This window comes from Oncorhynchus mykiss, chromosome 12 (genome assembly GCF_057628025.1).
Source record: "Oncorhynchus mykiss isolate SJ-2025 chromosome 12, ASM5762802v1, whole genome shotgun sequence".
Taxonomy (NCBI): domain Eukaryota; kingdom Metazoa; phylum Chordata; class Actinopteri; order Salmoniformes; family Salmonidae; genus Oncorhynchus; species Oncorhynchus mykiss.
This window is the reverse complement of record NC_143033.1, coordinates 4,055,524-4,076,675: the sequence shown is the minus strand read 5'-3', so window position 1 is coordinate 4,076,675 and position 21,152 is coordinate 4,055,524. Positions and strand designations below refer to the sequence as shown.

The following is a 21,152-nucleotide window of genomic DNA, read 5'->3' as shown; positions in this document are numbered from 1 at the left end:
TCTGTGGTCCAACTCATTCTAAACCATCACAATTGGGTTGAGGTCGGGTGAATGTGGAGGTTAGGTCATCTGATGCAGCACTCCATCACTTTCCTTCTTAGTCAAATAGCCCTTACACAGCCTGGAGATGTGTTGGGTCATTGTCCTGTTCAAAACAAATGATAGTCCCACTAAGAGCAAACCAGATGGGATGCCGTATCGCTGCAGTAGCCATGCTGGTTAAGTGTGCCTTAAATTCTAAATAAATCACAGACAGTGTCACCAGCAAAGCACACCCACACCTCCTCCTCCATGCTTCACGATGGGAACCACACATGCAGAGATCATCTGTTAACCTACTCTGCGTCTCACAAAGACACAGTGATTGGAACCAAAAATCTCAAATGTGAAGTCATCAGACCAAAGGACAGATTTCCACTGGTCTAATGTTCATTGGTCGTGTTTCTTTGTCCAAGCAAGTCTCTTCTTATTATTGGTGTCCTTTAGTAGTGGTTTCCTTGCAGCAATTTGACCATGAAGGCCTGATTCACACAGTCTCCTCTGAACAGTTGATGTTGAGATGTGTCTGTACTTGAACTCTGTGAAGCATTTATTTAGGCTACAATCTGAGGTGCAGTTAACTAATGAACTTATCCTCTGCAGCTTCCTTTCCTGTGGCGGTCCTCATGAGAGCCAATTTCATCATAGACCTTGATGGTTTTTGCGACCGCACTTGAAGAAACTTTCAAAGTTCTTGAAATGTTCCGCATTGACTGACTTTCACGTCTTAAAGTAATGATGGACTGTCGTTTCTCTTTGCTTATTTGAGCTGTTCTTTCCATAATATGGACTTGGTCTTTTACCAAATAGGGCTATCTTCTGTATACCACCCCTACCTTGTCACCACACAACTGACTGTCTCAAACGCATTAAGAAGGAAAGAAATTCCACAAACTACATTTTAACAAGGCACACCTGTTAGTAAAAATAAAGAAAAACCCTGGAATGAGTAGGTGTGTCCAAACTTTTGACTGGTACTGTATATATATATTTTTACCCCTTTTTCTCCCCAATTGGAAGTTACAGTCTTGTACGGACTCGGGAGAGGCGTGCATCCTCCGAAATATGACCCTGTCAAACCGCACTGCTCACTTAACCCGGAAGCCAGCTCCACCAATGTGTCGGAGGAAACACAGTATAACTGGAGTCAGCTTGCAGGTGCCCGGCCCGCCACAAGGAGTCGCTAGAATGCAATGGGACAACTGGCCAAGCCCTCCCCTAACCCGGACGACGCTGGGCCAATTGTGCGCTGCCTCATGGGTCTCCTGGTCACAGCTGGCTGTGACACAGCCTGGGATCGAACCCGGGTCTGTGGTGATGCTGTTCAGGGCAGGGGCTATGTACTGTACATGCAGCAGACTGTGGACCTGATTGGTCAGGTTGGGCTGAACATGCAGCGAACCTGATTGGTCAGGTTGGACTGTGCATATAGCGAACCTGATTGGTCAGGTTTAGTATTTCATATTTTATTGGGATCCTCCATTATACTCTTCCTGGGGTCCAAACAGGAAACAAAACAACAAATAAAAAGACCTAATAATACACATAACAGTACATCATTTCCTGCCTCTGCCTCCCGCTTCAGAAACAGGAGATGGTTCCTGTTCTACGAGCCGTTCCAGCTCCCACAAGTCAATGATTCATGCAAGGCCCCCCATCTACACATTACAATCCATAATACAGTGGCAATTACAATACAACATATATATCACATTGTCTGCGTGTCTCTTCAAGTCAAGGCTTGTGCACAAGGCCACCCAGCCACATAATAAAGTGTCAATTACAACACAAACATGGCTGTGTCTCTTCACTGTCCCTGTTCTGCAGTAAGGTGTTATTTTATCAGGGTTTTTTATCTGGTTTTACTGCTATTTTGAGTTACCTCGGGCGGCAGAGAGTTCCATGTAGTCATGACTCTATTTAATACTGTGTGTTTCCCAGCCTTTGTTCTGGACCTGGGGACTGTGAAGAGACCTCTGGTTGTATGTCTTGTGTTGCCACAATCAACAGCCTGATCAAATCTACAGTATGTGAGGAGATGTGTCGCGCTGCATGAGGCAAATGGTGGTCACACCAGATGCTGACTGGTTTTCTGATCCATACCCCCCTTCCTTTGAGGTATCTGTGACCAACAGATGCATATCTGTGTTACCAGTCATGTGAAATCCATAGGTTATGGCCTAATTTATTTATTTAAATTGACCGATTTTCTTATATGATCTGCAAATTATATTTTTGATCAGTATACCTGTGGTGGACTGAGGCCCTGATTGGTCAGGCTTTATGATACTCACTCCCTGATTGGTCAGGTTGTAACGTACATGCAGTGGATTCAGTCTATGATTGGTCAGGTTGGACTGTACTCAGCCCCTGATTGGTCAGGTTGGACTGTACTCAGCCCCTGATTGGTCAGGTTGGACTGTACTCAGCCCCTGATTGGGCAGGTTGGACTGTACTCAGCCCCTGATTGGTCAGGTTGGACTGTACTTACCCCCTGATTGGTCAGGTTGGACTGTACTCACCCCCTGATTGGTCAGGTTGGACAGTACTCACCCCCTGATTGGTCAGGTTGTAATGTACATGCAGTGGATTCAGTCTATGATTGGTCAGGTTGGACTGTACTCAGCCCCTGATTGGTCAGGTTGGACTGTACTCACCCCTTGATTGGGCAGGTTGTCTGTCTTGAGCTCGCGGTGGTTGGAGTACTGGATGTAGACTGGCTGGTTGCGTACGTGAGGTGTTGCTGTGGTGTAGTAGTTCACCATGGTGATCGCTGCCTCCTCTGAAGCCATTTCTATAAAAGCCTGGTTGGTTTGGGAGGGAACAACAAAGACACTTACTTCAGACACAAGACAAAGCTACAGTGAAATTCATGTATATTAGTAGCAATAGAAATTTAGTCTGGGATTCAATCCGATCGCGATTTGGACAATGCGCCTTTGAAAGGTCCTTTATGTTTGCGCCGTCATATGCAGCGTTTACCGTGAATCTCCGAAAACGTGGAAACATTGCTTTTAACATTTTACTGCAATGGGCTAAATCAGGGACACACAGAGTGTTTCTTGTTGGTCTTAAACAAATCTATTTTGTAACAGAAGTATCCACCTCACACACATGGTTATGGGTTTAAAATGAAGAAGACACCTGTACCATGTCAGATATATAGAGTTGACATGTTTTGAACCCAGAGACCTGAAAATAGCTGTGCAGCGACGCTCCCCCATAGAACCTGACAGAGCTTGAGAGGATCTGCAGAGAAGAATGGGAGAAACTCCCCAAATACAGGTGTGCCAAGCTTGTAGCGTCATACCCAAGAAGACTCGAGGCTCTAATCGCTGCCAAAGGTGCTTCAACAAAGTACTGAGGAAAGGGTCTGAATACTTCTGTTTTTTATTTATTTTTTAATAAATTAGCTAAAATTTCTGAAAAACTTGTTTTCACTTTGTCATTATGGGGTATTGTGTGTAGATTGACGAGAAAATAAAAACTATGTAACCAATTTTAGAATAAGGCTGTAATGTAACAAAATGTGGAAAAGGTCAAGGGGTTTGAATACTGAATACTGAATACTTTCCAAATGCAATGTCTATTTTTAATTTAAGTCTGATATGATTTTGCATAATCACACTTGCTCTATGCAGAAAAAAAATGTACTGACATTTTTTAAATGTATTAATCGCACAAAGTCAAAGAACTACAAATCCCATACAGCGTATTCCTGCCCCGCGTTGTAACACTTCCTGGCTGGGGGCTGTGCGCAAGTCAAGAGCTGAGTGAGTGAGTTTTAGAAGCGCAGCGCACAGACATAAAAGTTGGTCTAATTTACTTGAAACTAAAGTCTACTGAAGTTAGACTTATTTTCTTGTATTTCTTGGCTATTTCTATTTTATTTTACAAGCTAGGTTGTTTTTCTATGTTTGAGTTTCAACTGCTAGGGAAAAGAAGACAACGCTTCCACCAAAGATGTGTATAACTAAACCAAGATAGACCACCGCCCGTCGTTTCAAACAGGTGGGAACAAATGAGTCGCAGTGGGCAGAACAAGCAAGGAGGTGGGCAGAGCCAAGCACAAGCTAGCGAGATCCTATTGGCGCGTTGTAGCATATATTTGCATATTTCCGTTAGGGAACACCTACTCTGTGAAGCGCGCTCGTGCAATAACTCAATTCGCCTTTGCTCTCCTTCTAAACACCTTTTTTTTTACTTTAAAAAAGGGTCAAGTCTACAAAAACGTAGTCCACTTTGTTCGTAACAGATTCTAGTTTTGGGAATAGAAAACTGTATGGAGATCAAATGTTTTATCAATGAAAAAAAGTAGCAGAATGCCGGCCAAAATCTCCTTCCATCTTCTCCCACTGCCGGCTATTTGGCTTCCTCTCACTACCATATTTGGTAGTGAGTGGAAACATCAAGGGGATGCTTCAACATTTACACATCCAGTGAAATATCTGTCTCACTGTTCCATCTGTGCTTCTGCCAGTCAGACTCATCCTCACAGGCACAAACAGGACTTGAGTCGCGTTACCGCGGTAACCCCCGCCCTTAAAGACAGGTAAAAAATGTTTGTCTCATCTGTGATATTTAGGTTAGACTCAAGTCACAGAAAATGAAATGAAACAATATACCACATTACTAGTTACTACTGGTACACAGCAGGTAGCCTAGTGGTTAGAGCTTTGGACTAGTAACCCGAAAGGTTGCAAGATCAAACCCCTGAGCTGACAAGATACAAATATGTTGGTCAGCCCCTGAACAAGGCAGTTAACCCCCTGTTTCCCAGTAGGCCGTCATTGAAAATAAGATTTTTTTTCTAAGCTGACCTGCCTAGTTAAAAATAAAGGTACAATATATATATATTGTTTAAGAAACATTACAAAGCATGCTCATAATTTTTTTGTGTTTAGTTGGTAGATAAAATATGTTGGCTGGTAGATTTTTAAATCTACCTGCCACAGTGTCTGGTGGACCAAAGAGTTACTTTAATTTCCTGCCTGTCACTCAGTCAGAGCCTGCAGCACAGAGCAAATATGGATGTTCAGAACTTCTTCCGAAAGAGAGTCAAAAAAAGAGAGCAGGTTGATCAGGTTGAACACGAGCAGGAAGTAGTGAATGAGAGGGCAGAACAGGAAGTAGTGAATGAGTGGGCACAAACAGGAAGTAGTGAATGAGAGTGCAGAACAGGAAGTAGTGAATAAGAGGGTAGAACAGGAAGTAGTGAATGAGAGGGCAGAACAGGAAGTAGTGAATGAGAGGGCAGAACAGGAAGTAGTGAATGAGAGGGCAGAACAGGAAGTAGTGAATGAGAGAGCCGAGCAGGCAGAAAGTCAAAGTGCAGCAGAGTTAGCCACAGGTTTGTGCAGGGTTGGTGGTAGCTAACTATCTAGTCTCCCTCAGCATAATGGTTGTTGGTAGCTAACTATCTAGTCTCCCTCAGCATAATGGTTGTTGGTAGCTAACTATCTAGTCTCCCTCAGCATAAGGGTTGTTGGTAGCTAACTATCTAGTCTCCCTCAGCATAAGGGTTGTTGGTAGCTAACTATCTAGTCTCCCTCAGCATAAGGGTTGTTGGTAGCTAACTATCTAGTCTCCCTCAGCATAAGGATTGTTGGTAGCTAACTATCTTGTCTCCCTCAGCATAAGGGTTGTTGGTAGCTAACTATCTAGTCTCCCTCAGCATAAGGGTTGGTAGTAGCTAACTAGCTAGTTTCCCTCAGCATAATGGTTGTTGGTAGCTAACTAGCAGGTCTCCCTCAGCATAAGGGTTGTTGGTAGCTAAGTATCTAGTCTCCCTCAGCATAAGGGTTGTTGGTAGCTAACTATCTAGTCTCCCTCAGCATAAGGGTTGTTGGTAGCTAACTATCTAGTCTCCCTCAGCATAAGGGTTGTTGGTAGCTAACTATCTAGTCTCCCTCAGCATAAGGGTTGTTGGTAGCTAACTATCTAGTCTCCCTCAGCATAAGGATTGTTGGTAGCTAACTATCTTGTCTCCCTCAGCATAAGGGTTGTTGGTAGCTAACTATCTAGTCTCCCTCAGCATAAGGGTTGGTAGTAGCTAACTAGCTAGTTTCCCTCAGCATAATGGTTGTTGGTAGCTAACTAGCAGGTCTCCCTCAGCATAAGGGTTGTTGGTAGCTAACTAGCTAGTTTCTCTCAGCATAAGGGTTGTTGGTAGCTAACTAGTTAGTTTCCCTCAGCATAATGGTTGTTGGTAGCTAACTAGCAGGTCTCCCTCAGCATTAGGGTTGTTGGTAGCTAACTAGCAGGTCTCCCTCAGCATAAGGGTTGGTGTTAGCTAACTAGCTAGTCTCCCTCAGCATAAGGGTTGTTGGTAGCTAACTAGCAGGTCTCCCTCAGCATAAGGGTTGGTGGTAGCTAACTAGCTAGTCTCCCTTAGCATAAGGGTTGGTGGTAGCTAACTAGCTAGTCTCCCTTAGCATAAGGGTTGGTGGTAGATAACTAGCTAGTCTCCCTCAGCATAAGGGTTGGTGGTAGCTAACTAGCTAGTCTCCCTTAGCATAAGGGTTGGTGTTAGCTAACTAGCTAGTCTCCCTCAACATAAGGGAACGGCAGCGTAGCCTAGTGGTTAGAGTGTTGGACTAGTCACTGAAAGGTTGCAAGTTCAAATCCCTTAGCTGACAAGGTACCTGTCGTTCTGCCCCTGAACAGGCAGTCAACCCACGGTACACCGTCATTGAAAATAAGAATTTGTTCTTTACTGACTTGCCTAGTTAAATAAAATAAGGGTTGGTGGTAGCTAACTAGCTAGTCTCCCTCAGCAGAAGGGGGCTAATGCTAGCGTTAGCACTCTGCATTCTTATGCTACTGGGTGTCAGCCTGTGTTGATATAAGTCATTATATTAGGAGAATCAGTTTATTTCCAGCAAGTGTATTTGATGGGTTTTGGTTCTGTAGCTAGCTTGGCAAGCTAGCCACTTTGGTAGCTACTGGCTTGCTAGCTAGCTAGCTAGCTGAGACCGAAGAGATGTGAGAACGTTTTTTTTTTCCTGACTGAAGCACATATCCCCCTCATAAGTTTACAGCCGAAATGGATATTTGCTAATGAGTTCAGTGACCATTATCTCCGTTACCCGCATAAGAAATGTGAAGATACCTAAATCTTCCTCACGTATTATTACGTTTAACCAACAGAGGATGCCCCCTTTGATCTAAACCCCTCCATGTCTTCAAATCCTAGAAACACCCATAGTCACAATGTTATAAATCTTAACGTCTACAGTGTCCTTTTGTTTTCATTCATTCCAATGCAAGTTTTGCACCTTTTTAAGAGACTATGGGGGAAATGAAACTGGTGTTGTATCGAATAAGACTCATTCTCAGCTAAACTGACACATTATGCTGGGAGTCCACTGCGCGTCTCTTTTGATATACCTAAAAGAACCAATCAAGCCAGACAAATTGGACTGGATAATTTATGTATCAGAGTATTTAGTAAATAGAATCTTTCTATTCTTGTGTAAATATCACATTTCCATTTGAATGTGAAAGGGGGTCCTTGAGCAGAATGTGGGGAGGCAGGGAGAGGCACGGGGAGGCCGGGAGAGACAGGGGGAGGCAGGGAGAGGCAGGGGGAGGCCAGGAGAGACAGGGGGAAGCAGGGGGGGGGCAGGGAGAGACAGGGGGAGGCAGGGAGAGGCAGTGGGAGGCCAGGAGAGACAGGGGGAAGCAGGGGGAGGCAGGGAGAGAGGGAGAGGAACGGGGAGACCGGGAGAGACAGGGGGAGGCCAGGAGAGGCAGGGGGAGGCAGGGAGAGACAGGGAGAGAGGGAGAGGCACGGGTAGGCAGGGAGAGACAGGGGGAGGCAGGGAGAAGCAGGTAGAGGAAGGCAGGGAGAGGCAGGGGGAGGTAGAGGAAGGCAGGGAGAGGCAGGTGGAGAACAAGTGAAGGTAGAGGAAGACCAGGCATCCGATAGGGCCCTGGTCAAAATGACTGCACTACATAGGGCCTATAAGTTGCACTACTTGGGACGCAGCCTGTTCTTACCTGGTTTTTCCCTTTGAGCATCAACAGGTTGGTGACTCTACCGAAGGGGACTCCTAGAGAGATGAGCTCAGCCTCGGACACCTCGATGGGAACCTTGCGGACGTGGAGCACTCGGGAAGGACCACAGGGAGAACGATCTCCTTTAAACTGTCTGCTATCGTTGCCATTAGCTGTGGGTGGGAGTGGGGGGGTAGAGGGGGAGAGGGGGCAGAGAAGAGAGAGAGAGAGAGAGAGAACGAGAGAGAGAGAACAAGAGAGAGAGAGAGAACGAGAGAACGAGAGAACGAGAGAGAGAGAGAGAACGAGAGAGAGCGAGAACGAGAGAACGAGAGAGAGCGCGAGAGAACGAGAGAGAGCAAGAACGAGAGAGAGAGCGAGAAAGAGAGAGAGAGCGAGAACGAGAGAGCGAGAGAGAACGAGAGAGAGAGAGAGAACGAGAGAGAGAGAGAACGAGAGAGAGAGAGAACGAGAGAGAGAGAGAGAGAACGAGAGAGAGCGAGAGAGAGAACGAGAGAGAGAACGAGAGAGAGAACGAGAGAGAGAACGAGAGAGAGAGAGAGAGAGAGAGAGAGCGAGAGAGAGATAGAGAGAGAGAGGGGAGATATAGAGAGATAGAGAGAGAGGGGGGAGATATAGAGAGAGAGAGAGAGAGAGAGAGGGGAGATATATATATATAGAGAGAGAGAGAGAGGGGAGATATATATATATATATATATAGAGAGAGAGAGAGAGGGGGGAGATATATATATAGAGAGAGAAGAGATATAGAGAGAGAGAGAGAGAGAGAGGGGAGATATATATATAGAGAGAGAGAGAGAGAGAGAGAGAGAGGAGAGAGAAAGAGAGAGAGAGGAAGAGAGAGTGAGAAAGAGAGAGAGAGGAAGAGAGAGAGAGAGAGGGGAAAGAGAGAGGGAGGGAGAGGAAGAGAGAGAGAGAGGAAGAGAGAGAGAGAGGAAGAGGAAGAGAGAGAACAGCAGTCAGTAAAGTCACAGTTTAACCCCTTCTGGAAATGAGGATACAGTCTGAGGGAACACTTTAAGGAAATGGTTAATTAGGCACCGAACGAAAAACATTGTGTGTTACGCAGCCTGGCCAGCCAAGCAGGGCTCCTTAACATTGTGTGTTACGCAGCCTGGCCAGCCAAGCAGGGCTCCTTAACATTGTGTGTTACGCAGCCTGGCCAGCCAAGCAGGGCTCCTTAACATTGTGTGTTACGCAGCCTGGCCAGCCAAGCAGGGCTCCTTAACATGGTGTGTTACGCAGCCTGGCCAGCCAAGCAGTTCTCCTTAACATTGTGTTACGCAGCCTGGCCAGCCAAGCAGTTCTCCTTAACATTGTGTGTTACGCAGCCTGGCCAGCCAAGCAGTTCTCCTTAACATTGTGTTACGCAGCCTGGCCAGCCAAGCAGTTCTCCTTAACATTGTGTTACGCAGCCTGGCCAGCCAAGCAGGGCTCCTTTACATGGTGTGTTACGCAGCCTGGCCAGCCAAACAGGGCTCCTATGGAAGCCTTGTCATTGTTCCTCTAAACAAACAGGAACATTCCCAGCATAAGGCAAACTATGGACACACCCACCCTGTCTACCATCCTTCTTCCATTAAATGACACAGAGAACATGGAGGGAGAGAGAAACAGGGAGACAGAGAGAAACAGGGAGTCAGAGAGACACAGGGAGACAGAGAGGAACAGGGAGACAGAGAGGAACAGGGAGACAGAGAGGAACAGGGAGACAGAGAGGAACAGGGAGACAGAGAGGAACAGGGAGACAGAGAGAAACAGGGAGTCAGAGAGACACAGGGAGACAGAGAGGAACAGGGAGACAGAGAGGAACAGGGAGACAGAGAGGAACAAGGAGTCAGAGAGACACAGGGAGACAGAGAGAAACAGGAAGACAGGGAGAAACAGGTACCTGGAACCCAAAAGGGTTCTCCCATGGGGAACAGCTGAAGAACCCTTTTGGGAGAAAGAAATCCTGCATGTGCTGGTATACTCCTGTTCTGTCTGTATGTCTGGGCCTGTCTTCACTGTGGGTGTAGCTGTGTGGGGCCTAATTGCTGCTTCCAGCTATATTATTATTGGTGTTGGTTGTGTCGGTGGCAGCAAACATGGCCTGCGTATGTTCATGATGACATGATGAGGAGTGTTGTATTTCCACCGCTAGCTGGCTAAATAACACCTGTCCTTATTGCCTGGGGAGGAACTTTGAGACGAGCAGTGTTTTCTAAAAATGTGACCTTATGGTCCCCTGGTCCTAAGTTTGATTTGATTTTATTTCACCTTTATTTAACCAGGTAGGCTAGTCGAGAACACCTTTATTTAACCAGGTAGGCTAGTTGAGAACACCTTTATTTAACCAGGTAGGCTAGTTGAGAACAAGTTCTCATTTACAACTGTGACCTGGCCAAGATAAAGCAAAGCTGTTTGACACATACAACAACACAGAGTTACACATGGAATAAACAAACATACAGTCAATAATATAGTAGAAAAATCTATATACGGTGTGTGTGTGCAAATGAGGTAGGTAATGTATAATGCACTGTGGATGGAAAAGAGTGGCATTTGGGATGCTGTCTGCTCTGTTGGTTAGTAACTAGTTGACTTAGTCTGTTTTTAAATGTTTGCACTTGCTGCTTGGGATCTGAGTAGCCCCGATGAACTGGTCCCACCCACAGTACATGGCCTACAGCAGAGCCTGGACCTGCTAGAGCAGTACTGCCAGACCTGGGCCCTGGCAGTAAACCCCAACAGCACATGGCCTACAGCAGAGCCTGGACCTGCTAGAGCAGTACTGCCAGACCTGGGCCCTGGCAGTAAACCCCCACAGCACCTGGCCTACAGCAGAGCCTGGACCTGCTAGAGCAGTACTGTCAGACCTGGGCCCTGGCAGTAAACCCCCACAGTACATGGCCTACAGCAGAACCTGGACCTGCTAGAGCAGTACTGCCAGACCTGGGGCCCTGGCAGTAAACCCCCACAGTACATGGCCTACAGCAGAACCTGGACCTGCTAGAGCAGTACTACCAGACCTGGGCCCTGGCAGTAAACCCCCAAAAATACAAAAATATTGATTTTAAAGAGAAGATCCAGATCTCAGGGAATTAGACCAAAGGTCTCAATTGGTACAAAATAAATAGAGTATTGCACACACTACAATTACTTTAAAAACAAGCTCAACTGGACACCTTAATGAGGCAGTGAATGAACTGAGAGAGAAAGCACGCAGGGTATTCTACACCATTAAAAAGCTAATTCTAATTGAAATACCTATTTAAATGTGTCTAAAACTAATGGAATGTGTCATTGAACCAATTGCACTTTATGGCAGAGAGGTGTGGGGTCCACTTGCAAAACAAGATTTCACCCAATGGGACAAACACCCCATTGAAACCCTGCATGCATAGTTCTGTAAGATTCTCCGACATGTCCAGAGGAAAACTACAAACCCTGCATGCAGGGCAGAATTAGGTCAACATCCACTAATAATAAAAACTCAAAAAAGAGCAATTCAGTTTTGGAAACATCTAAAATACAGTGACCCCCTCTCATATCATTACCAAGCCCTGCAATACCAAGAGCTGAGCAAAGAAAAGAGTCCCTTCATCCAGCTGGTCCTGAGTTCACTAACCTGTTCTACTAACACACTGAAGCCTCAGTCCCCTCATCCAGCTGGTCCTGGGGCTGAGTTCACTAACCTGTTCTACTAACACACTGAAGCCTCAGTCCCCTCATCCAGCTGGTCCTGAGTTCACTAACCTGTTTTACTAACACACTGAAGCCTCAGTCCCCTCATCCAGCTGGTCCTGGGGCTGAGTTCACTAACCTGTTCTACTAACACACTGAAGCCTCAGTCCCCTCATCCAGCTGGTCCAGGGGCTGAGTTCACTAACCTGTTCTACTAACACACTGAAGCCTCAGTCCCCTCATCCAGCTGGTCCTGGGGCTGAGTTCACTAACCTGTTCTACTAACACACTGAAGCCTCAGTCCCCTCATCCAGCTGGTCCTGGGGCTGAGTTCACTAACCTGTTCTACTAACACACTGAAGCCTCAGTCCCCTCATCCAGCTGGTCCTGGGGCTGAGTTCACAAACCTGTTCTACTAACACACTGAAGCCTCAGTCCCCTCATCCAGCTGGTCCTGGGGCTGAGTTCACTAACCTGTTCTACTAACACACTGAAGCCTCAGTCCCCTCATCCAGCTGGTCCTGGGGCTGAGTTCACAAACCTGTTCTACTAACACACTGAAGCCTCAGTCCCCTCATCCAGCTGGTCCTGGGGCTGAGTTCACTAACCTGTTCTACTAACACACTGAAGCCTCAGTCCCCTCATCCAGCTGGTCCTGGGGCTGAGTTCACTAACCTGTTCTACTAACACACTGAAGCCTCAGTCCCCTCATCCAGCTGGTCCAGGGGCTGAGTTCACTAACCTGTTCTACTAACACACTGAAGCCTCAGTCCCCTCATCCAGCTGGTCCAGGGGCTGAGTTCACTAACCTGTTCTACTAACACACTGAAGCCTCAGTCCCCTCATCCAGCTGGTCCAGGGGCTGAGTTCACTAACCTGTTCTACTAATTTGTATCCGCTCTCGTTGGACTTCGGTTGCATATTTTCCCGCCATTTTCTTAAAATCTGTAAACGATGTGAAGCCATGCCCATTTCCTGAAGAATTGCATTATGGGCCCTAAAGTACAGAAATAGTGTCCTCTGCGTGTAAACTTAATATTTTGGCAAATTTAGTACGGCATCCGGGAACTGTTGGCATACTAACTACATCCATAATGTGACCAATAAGCATACTATATACTCAATTAACATCACAAATAGTACGGTTAGTGTGGGTAGTATGTATAGTATAGTATAGTATAGCACAGTATAGTATAGTACAGTACAGTACAGTATAGTACAGTATAGTATAGTATCAAACACAGCTGTCCTCTATGCTTATTGTTATTGTTCAACGTTAATTCAACCCTGATTATTGTTGTTACTGTTGTCCCGTTGACAATATTGATTATTATTATTAATTATGTTACTATTGTAAATCTCAAAAGTAAGCGTTTGGCAATATGTGCATTGCTACGTCATGCCAATAAAGCAAATTTAATTGAGTTGACTAGAGGGAGAGAGAGACGAGAGACGAGGGAGAGAGAGACGAGAGACGAGAGAGATAGAGACGAGAGACGAGGGAGAGAGACGAGAGACGAGAGAGATAGAGACGAGAGAGACGAGAGACGAGGGAGAGAGAGACGAGAGATGAGAGGCGAGAGAGATAGAGACGAGAGAGAGAGAGACTAGAGAGAAAGAGACTAGAAAGAGAGAGAGACAATTCATTTTTTATTTTATTTCACCTTTATTTAACCAAGTAGGCTAGTTGAGAACAAGTCCTCATTTACAACTGCCACCTGGCCAAGATAAAGCAAAGCAGTTCGATACAAACAACAACACAGAGTTACACATGGAATAAACAAACATACAGTCAATAACACAATATAAACATCTATATACAGCATGTATATAGATACAAATTACAATATAGCAATTGAACACTGTGATAGACTGCATCCAATTTGTTGAATAGAGTGTTGGAGGCTATTTTGTAAATGACATCACTGAAGTCGAGGATCGGTAGGATGGTCAGTTTTACAAGGGTGTGTTTGGCAGCATGAGTGAAGGATGCTTTGTTCTGAAATAGGAAGCCAATTCTAGATTTAATTTTGGATTGGAGTTGTTTAATGTGAGTCTGGAAGGAGAGTTTACAGTCTAACCAGACACCTAGGTATTTGTAGTTGTCCACATATTCTAAGTCAGAGCCGTCCAGAGTAGTGATGCTGGATGGGCAGGCAGGTGCAGGCAGCGATCGGTTGAAGAGCATGCATTTAGTTTTACTTGTATTTAAGAGCAGTTGGAGGCCACGGAAGGAGAGTTGTAATGGCATTGAAGCTCATCTGGAGGTTAGTTAACACAGCGTCCAAAGAAGGGCCAGAAGTATACAGAATGGTGTCGTCTGCGTAGAGGTGGATCAGAGACTCACCAGCAGCAAGAGCGACATCGTTGATGTTTACAGAGAAGAGAGTTGGCCCGAGAATTGAACCCTGTGGCACCCCCATAGAGACTGCCAGAGGTCCGGACAGCAGACCCTCAGATTTGACACACTGAACTCTATCATAGAAGTAGTTGGTGAACCAGGCGAGGCAATCATTTGAGAAACCAAGGCTGTCGAGTCTGCCAATAAGAATGTTGTGATTGACAGAGTGGAAAGCCTTAGCCAGGTCGATGAATACGGCTGCACAGTAATGTCTCTTATCGATGGCGGTTATGATACCGTTAAGGACCTTGAGCGTGGCTGAGGTGCACCCATGACCAGCTCTGAAACCAGATTGCATAGCGGAGAAGGAACGGTGGGATTCGAAATGGTCGGTAATCTGTTTGTTGACTTGGCTTTCAAAGACCTTAGAAAGGCAGGGTAGAATAGATATAGGTCTGTAGCAGTTTGGGTCTAGAGTGTCTACCCCTTTGAAGAGGGGGATGACCGTGGCAGCTTTCCAATCTTTGGGAATCTCAGACGATACGAAAGAGAGGTTGAACAGGCTAGTAATAGGGATTGCAACAATTTCGGCAGATACTTTTTGAAAGAGAGGGTCCAGATTGTCGAACCCAGCTGATTTGTAGGGGTCCCAAATTTCCAGTTCTTTCAGAACATCAGCTATCTGGATTTGGGAGAAGGAGAAATGGGGAAGCCTTGGGTGAGTTGCTGTGGGGGGTGCAGTGCTGTTGACCGGGGTAGGGGTAGACAGGTGGAAAGCATGGCCAGTCGTAGAAAAATGCTTATTGAAATTCTCAATTATAGTGGATTTATCAGTGTTTCCTAGCCTCAGAGCAGTGGGCAGCTGGGAGGAGGTGCTCTTATTCTCCATGGACTTTACAGTGTCCCAGAACTTTTGGGAATTAGTGCTACAGGATGCAAATTTCTGTTTGAAAACTTGGTTCCTAACTTCCCTGAAAATATACATATCACGGGGGCTGTTCGATGCTAATGCGGTATGCCACAGGATGTTTTTGTGTTGGTCAAGGGCAGTCTGGTCTGGAGTGAACCGAGGGCTATGTCTGTTCCTGGTTCTAAATTTCTTGAACGGGGCATGCTTATTTAAGATGGTAAGGAAAGCACTTTTAAAGAAAAACCAGGCATCCTCTACTGATGGAATGAGGTCAATATCCTTCCAGGATACCCGAGCCAGGTTAATTAGAAAGGCCTGCTCGCTGAAGTGTTTCAGGGAGCGTTTGACAGTGATGAGAGGAGGTCGTTTGACCGCTGACCCATTACGGACGCAGGCAATGAGGCAGTGATCGCTGAGATCTTGGTTGAAAACAGCAGAGGTGTATTTGGAGGGTGAGTTAGTTAGGATGATATCTATGAGGGTGCCCGTGTTTACGGATTTGCGGTTATATCTGGTAGGTTCATTGATAAATTGTGTGAGATTGTGGGCATCAAGCTTAGATTGTAGGATGGCCAGGGTGTTAAGCACGTCCCAGTTTAGGTCACCTAGCAGCACGAGCTCAGAAGATAGATGGGGGGCAATCAATTCACATATGGTGTTGAGGGCACAGCTGGGGGCAGAGGGTGGTCTATAGCAAGTGGCAACAGTGAGAGACTTGTTTCTGGAAAGGTGGATTTTTAGAAGTAGAAGCTCGAATTGTTTGGGTACAGACCTGGATAGTAATACAGAACTCTGCAGGCTATCTTTGCAGTAGATTGCAACACCGCCCCCTTTGGCAGTTCTATCTTGTCGGAAAATGTTATAGTTAGGAATGGAAATGTCAAGGTTTTTGGTGGTCTTCCTAAGCCAGGATTCAGACACGGCTAGAACATCCGGATACCTGACCACTGTGACTGACCCAAACTTAAGGACATCTTTGACTATGTACAGACTCAGTGAGCATAGCCTTGCTATTGAGAAAGGCCACCGTAGGCAGACATGGCTCTCAAGAGAAGACAGGCTATGTGCTCAATGCCCACAAAATGAGGTGGAAACTGAGCTGCACTTCCTAACCTCCTGCCCAATGTATGACCATATTAGAGAGACATATTTCCCTCAGATTACACAGATCCACAAAGAATTCGGAAACAAACCCAATTTTGATAAACTCCCATATCTACTGGGTGAAATTCCACAGTGTGCCATCACAGCAGCAAGATTTGTGACCTGTTGCCACAAGAAAAGGGCAACCAGTGAAGAACAAACACCATTGTAAATACAACCCATATATATGCTTATCCTTTTGTACATTAACCATTTGTACAATATATATACACTATATATATATACATAATATGACATTTGTAATGTTTATATTATTTTGAATTCTTCTGTATGTTAAATGTTTACTGTCAATTTATATTGTTTATTTCACTTTTATATATTATCTACCTCACTTTCTTTGGCAATGTTAACATGTTTCCCCCATGCCAATAAAGCCCCTTGAATTGAATTGACAGACTAGGGAGAAAGAGAGAATAGAGAGAATAGAGAGAGAGATAGACTAGAGAGAGAGAGACTTAAATAATAGAATAGAGAGAGACGAGAGAGAGAGAGACTAGAGAGAGAATAGAGAGACTAGGGAGAGAGAGATACTAGGGAGAGAGAGATACTAGAGAGAGACTAGAGAGAAACTTAATTAATAGAATAGAGAGAGAGAGAGACTAGAGAGAGACTAGAGAAACTTAATTCATAGAATAGAGAGAGAGAGAGACTAGAGAGAGACTAGAGAAACTTAATTCATAGAATAGAGAGAGAGAGACTAGAGAGGGAGACTAGAGAGAGAGAGAGACTAGAGAGAGAGAGAGACTAGAGAGAGAGAAAGAGACTAGAGAGAGACTTAATTAATAGAATAGAGAGAGAGAGAGAGAGACTAGAGAGAGAGAGAGACTAGAGAGAGAGAGAGACTAGAGAGAGAGAGTCTAGAGAGAGAGAGACTAGAGAGAGAGAGACTAGAGAGAGAGAGAGAGCGAGAGACATAATTAATATAATAGAGAGACTAGAGAGAGAGAGACTAGAGAGAGAGAGAGACTTAATTAATATAATAGAGAGACTAGAGAGAGAGAGAGAGACTAGAGAGAGAGACTAGACAGAGAGAGAGAGACTAGAGAGAGAGAGAGACTTGATTAATATAATAGAGAGACTAGAGAGAGAGAGAGACTAGAGAGAGAGACTAGAGAGAGTGAGACATAATTAATATAATAGAGAGACTAGAGAGAGAGAGACTAGAGAGAGAGAGAGACTTAATTAATATAATAGAGAGACTAGAGAGAGAGAGAGAGACTAGAGAGAGAGACTAGAGAGAGAGAGAGACTAGAGAGAGAGAGAGACTTGATTAATATAATAGAGAGACTAGAGAGAGAGAGAGACTAGAGAGAGAGACTAGAGAGAGAGAGACTTAATTAATATAATAGAGAGACTAGAGAGAGAGAGAGATATTTAATTAATATAATAGAGAGACTAGAGAGAGAGAGACTAGAGAGAGAGAGACTAGAGAGAGAGAGAGACTTAATTAATATAATAGAGAGACTAGAGAGATACTAGAGAGAGAGAGAGAGAGATAGAGACTAGAGAGAGAGAGAGAGAGAGAGAGAGAGAGACTTAATTAATATAATAGAGAGACTAGAGAGAGAGAGAGAGACTAGAGAGAGAGAGAGAGACTAGAGAGAGAGACTAGAGAGAGAGAGATACTTGAGGGAGAGAGAGAGAGAGAGACTAGAGAGAGAGAGACTAGAGAGAGAGAGAGAGACTTAATTAATATAATAGAGAGACTAGAGAGAGAGAGAGACTAGAGAGAGAGAGACTAGAGAGAGAGAGAGACTAGAGAGAGAGAGAGAGAGACTTAATTAATATAATAGAGAGACTAGAGAGAGAGAGAGACTAGAGAGAGAGAGACTAGAGAGAGAGAGAGACTGCGCAACAGGCCCAACCCCCATCCTGCAACCTAAGAGGTATGTATCAGATGCTCAACATGCTCTGCTCACACCTAATGTGATGGTCCGGGCCTGAACCACACAAAAACAACACTAGACACTATGGAACACAAAGCTTTTACTATCTCATCCTGGAATATACAAGGTCAGAGGTCATCTGCCTTTGGCCTAAAGAGCAGGAACCCAGACTTCATCAAAGAAATCAGAAATACAGACATTGTCATCCTACAAGAAACCTGGTATAGAGGAGATGGACCCACTGGTTGTCCTCTAGGTTACAGAGAGCTGGTAGTCCCATCCACCAAACTACCAGGTGGGTGGTATAGAGGAGACGGACCCACTGGTTGCCCTCTAGGTTACAGAGAGCTGGTAGTCCCATCCACCACACTACCAGGTGGGTGGTATAGAGGAGATGGACCCACTGGTTGTCCTCTAGGTTACAGAGATCTGGTAGTCCCATCCACCACACTACCAGGTGGGTGGTATAGAGGAGATGGACCCCCTGGTTGTCCTCTAGGTTACAGAGAGCTGGTAGTCCCATCCACCACACTACCAGGTGTGAAACATGGTATAGAGGAGACGGACCCACTGGTGGCCCTCTAGGTTACAGAGAGCTGGTAGTCCCATCCACCACACTACCAGGTGTGAAACATGGTATAGAGGAGATGGACCCACTGGTGGCCCTCTAGGTTACAGAGAGCTGGTAGTCCCATCCAGCTCACGACCAGGTGGGTGGTATAGAGGAGACAGACTCACTGGTTGCCCTCTAGGTTACAGAGAGCTGGTAGTCCCATCCACCAAACTACCAGGTGGGTGGTATAGAGGAGACGGACCCACTGGTTGCCCTCTAGGTTACAGAGAGCTGGTAGTCCCATCCAGCAAACTACCAGGTGGGTGGTATAGAGGAGACGGACCCACTGGTGGCCCTCTAGGTTACAGAGAGCTGGTAGTCCCATCCAGCTCACGACCAGGTGGGTGGTATAGAGGAGACAGACTCACTGGTTGCCCTCTAGGTTACAGAGAGCTGGTAGTCCCATCCACCAAACTACCAGGTGGGTGGTATAGAGGAGATGGACCCACTAGTTGTCCTCTAGGTTACAGAGAGCTGGTAGTCCCATCCACCAAACTACCAGGTGTGTGGTATAGAGGAGACGGACCCACTGGTTGCCCTCTAGGTTACAGAGAGCTGGTAGTCCCATCCACCAAACTACCAGGTGTGAAACAGGGAAGAGACTCAGGGGGTATGCTGATTTGGTATAGAGCAGACCTAACTCACTCCATTAAATTAATCAAAACAGGAACATTTTACATCTGGCTAGAAATTCAAAAAGGAAATGGTCTCAACAGAGAAAAATGTCCTTCTGTGTGCTACCCTTATCCCCCCACTAGAATAGCCATACTTTAACAATGACAGCTACTCCATCCTGGAGGAGAAATCAATCATTTCCAGGCCCAGGGACATGTACTAGTCTGTGGCGACCTAAATGCCAGAACCGGACAAGAACCTGACACCCTCAGCACACAGGGGGACAAACACCTGCCTGCAGGTGACAGCATTCCCTCCCCCTTTTGGCCCCCTTGACACAACTATAACAACATAACCAACAAAAACAGGTCACAACTACTGCAGCTCTGTCGCACGCTGGGTCTGTACATAGTCAATGGTAGAGGACTCCTATAGCTCTGTTACATCCTGGGTCTGTACATAGTCAATGGTAGGCTTCGAGGGGACTCCTACTGTAGGTACACTGATAGATCATCTCTTGGCTGTAGTACTGTAGACTACTTTATCACTGACCTAAACCCAGAGTCTCTCAGAGCATTCATAGTCAGCCCACGGACACCTCTATCAGATCAAAGCAAAATCACAGTCTACTTGAACAGAGAGCTGGAAGTCCCATCCACCAAACTACCAGGTGTGTGGTGGATGGGACTACCAGCTCAATCATGAGGCATGAAAGCCAAAGGAGATGAATAATATTAAGAAATGCTGTAGATGTAAGGAAAGTAGAGTGGAAATCTACCTAAACAACTTCCTGGACAAAACGTTCCACTGTAAACGTGAAGGTGTAAACTTGGCAGGAGTAAACCTAAACAGTATATTTGACCTCTCAGCTTCCTTATCAAATCTAACAATCGCAAATAGAAAACCGAAGAAAATGAACAACAATGAAAAATGGTTTGATGAAGAAAGCAAAACCCAAACACGGAACCCAAACCGGCTGCTCGCGTGCGCAATCGTGCGCTATCGTGCGCTATCGTGCATACATTTATTTTGTCCCCCTACACCGAACGCGATCACGACACGCAGGTTAAAATATTTTTTAAAAACTCTGAACCAATTACATTCATTTGGGGACAGGTCGAAAAACATTAAACATCTATGGCAATTTAGCTAGGTAGCTTGCACTTGCTAGCTAACGTTAATTTGTCCTATTTAGCTAGCTTGCTGCTGCTAGCTAATTTGTCCTGGGATATAAACATCGAGTTGTTATTTTACCTGAAATGCACAAGGTCCTCGACTCCGACAATTAATCCACACATAAAACGGCCAACCGAATCGTTTCTAGTCAACTCTCCTCCTTCCAGGCTTTTTCATCGTTTAACTTATATGTTGATCGCATCTAAACTTTCATTGCATTACCACGACTACTGGCAAAACAGTTCGTCTTTACCCACTTTGGGTACCTGCTTCTATAAACCAATGAGGAGATGGGAGAGGCAGGACTTGCAGCGCGATCTGCGTCAGAAATAGAAAGGAGTTCTATTGTAGACCTTGGCAACGCAGAGCATTGTGGGTGCAATAACTGAAAAACATGGATTTCTAAATGTATTTTGTGACGCTCGCGCACACGACGTGTCCGGTCTGTAGGAAAGAAATTGAGAAACCTGTCCAACCAAAAACACAGAGAACCAGAAAACCTGAGTCTATGCCTTCACTATGGTGAATCACTAAAACAATACAGAAATACACTACGGAAAAAGAAGGAACAGCACGTCAGAAATCAGCTCAATGTAATTGAAGAATCCATAGACTCTAACCACTTCTGGGAAAACAGGAAAACACTAAACAAACAATAACACAAAGTATTATCTATCCAAAATGGAGATGTGTGGATAAACCACTTCTCCAGTCTTTTTGACT

At 45.3% G+C, this 21,152-nt stretch overlaps 1 protein-coding gene across 4 annotated transcripts in view; it reads right to left on the bottom strand.

The window, feature by feature from the left end:
• Window positions 1–21,152, bottom strand: part of LOC110536866 (polypyrimidine tract-binding protein 3) — a 125,443-nt gene that overhangs the window by 55,959 nt on the left and 48,332 nt on the right. For all 4 annotated transcript variants that reach the window (XM_036936744.2, XM_036936747.2, XM_036936746.2 and 1 more), the window contains exons 3-4: window positions 8,041–8,210; window positions 2,697–2,843 (exon numbers count right to left, since the gene is read on the bottom strand). In XM_036936744.2, coding sequence (XP_036792639.1) covers window positions 2,697–2,843; window positions 8,041–8,210 — 317 coding nt within the window. The remainder of the gene's footprint in view (window positions 1–2,696; window positions 2,844–8,040; window positions 8,211–21,152) is intronic.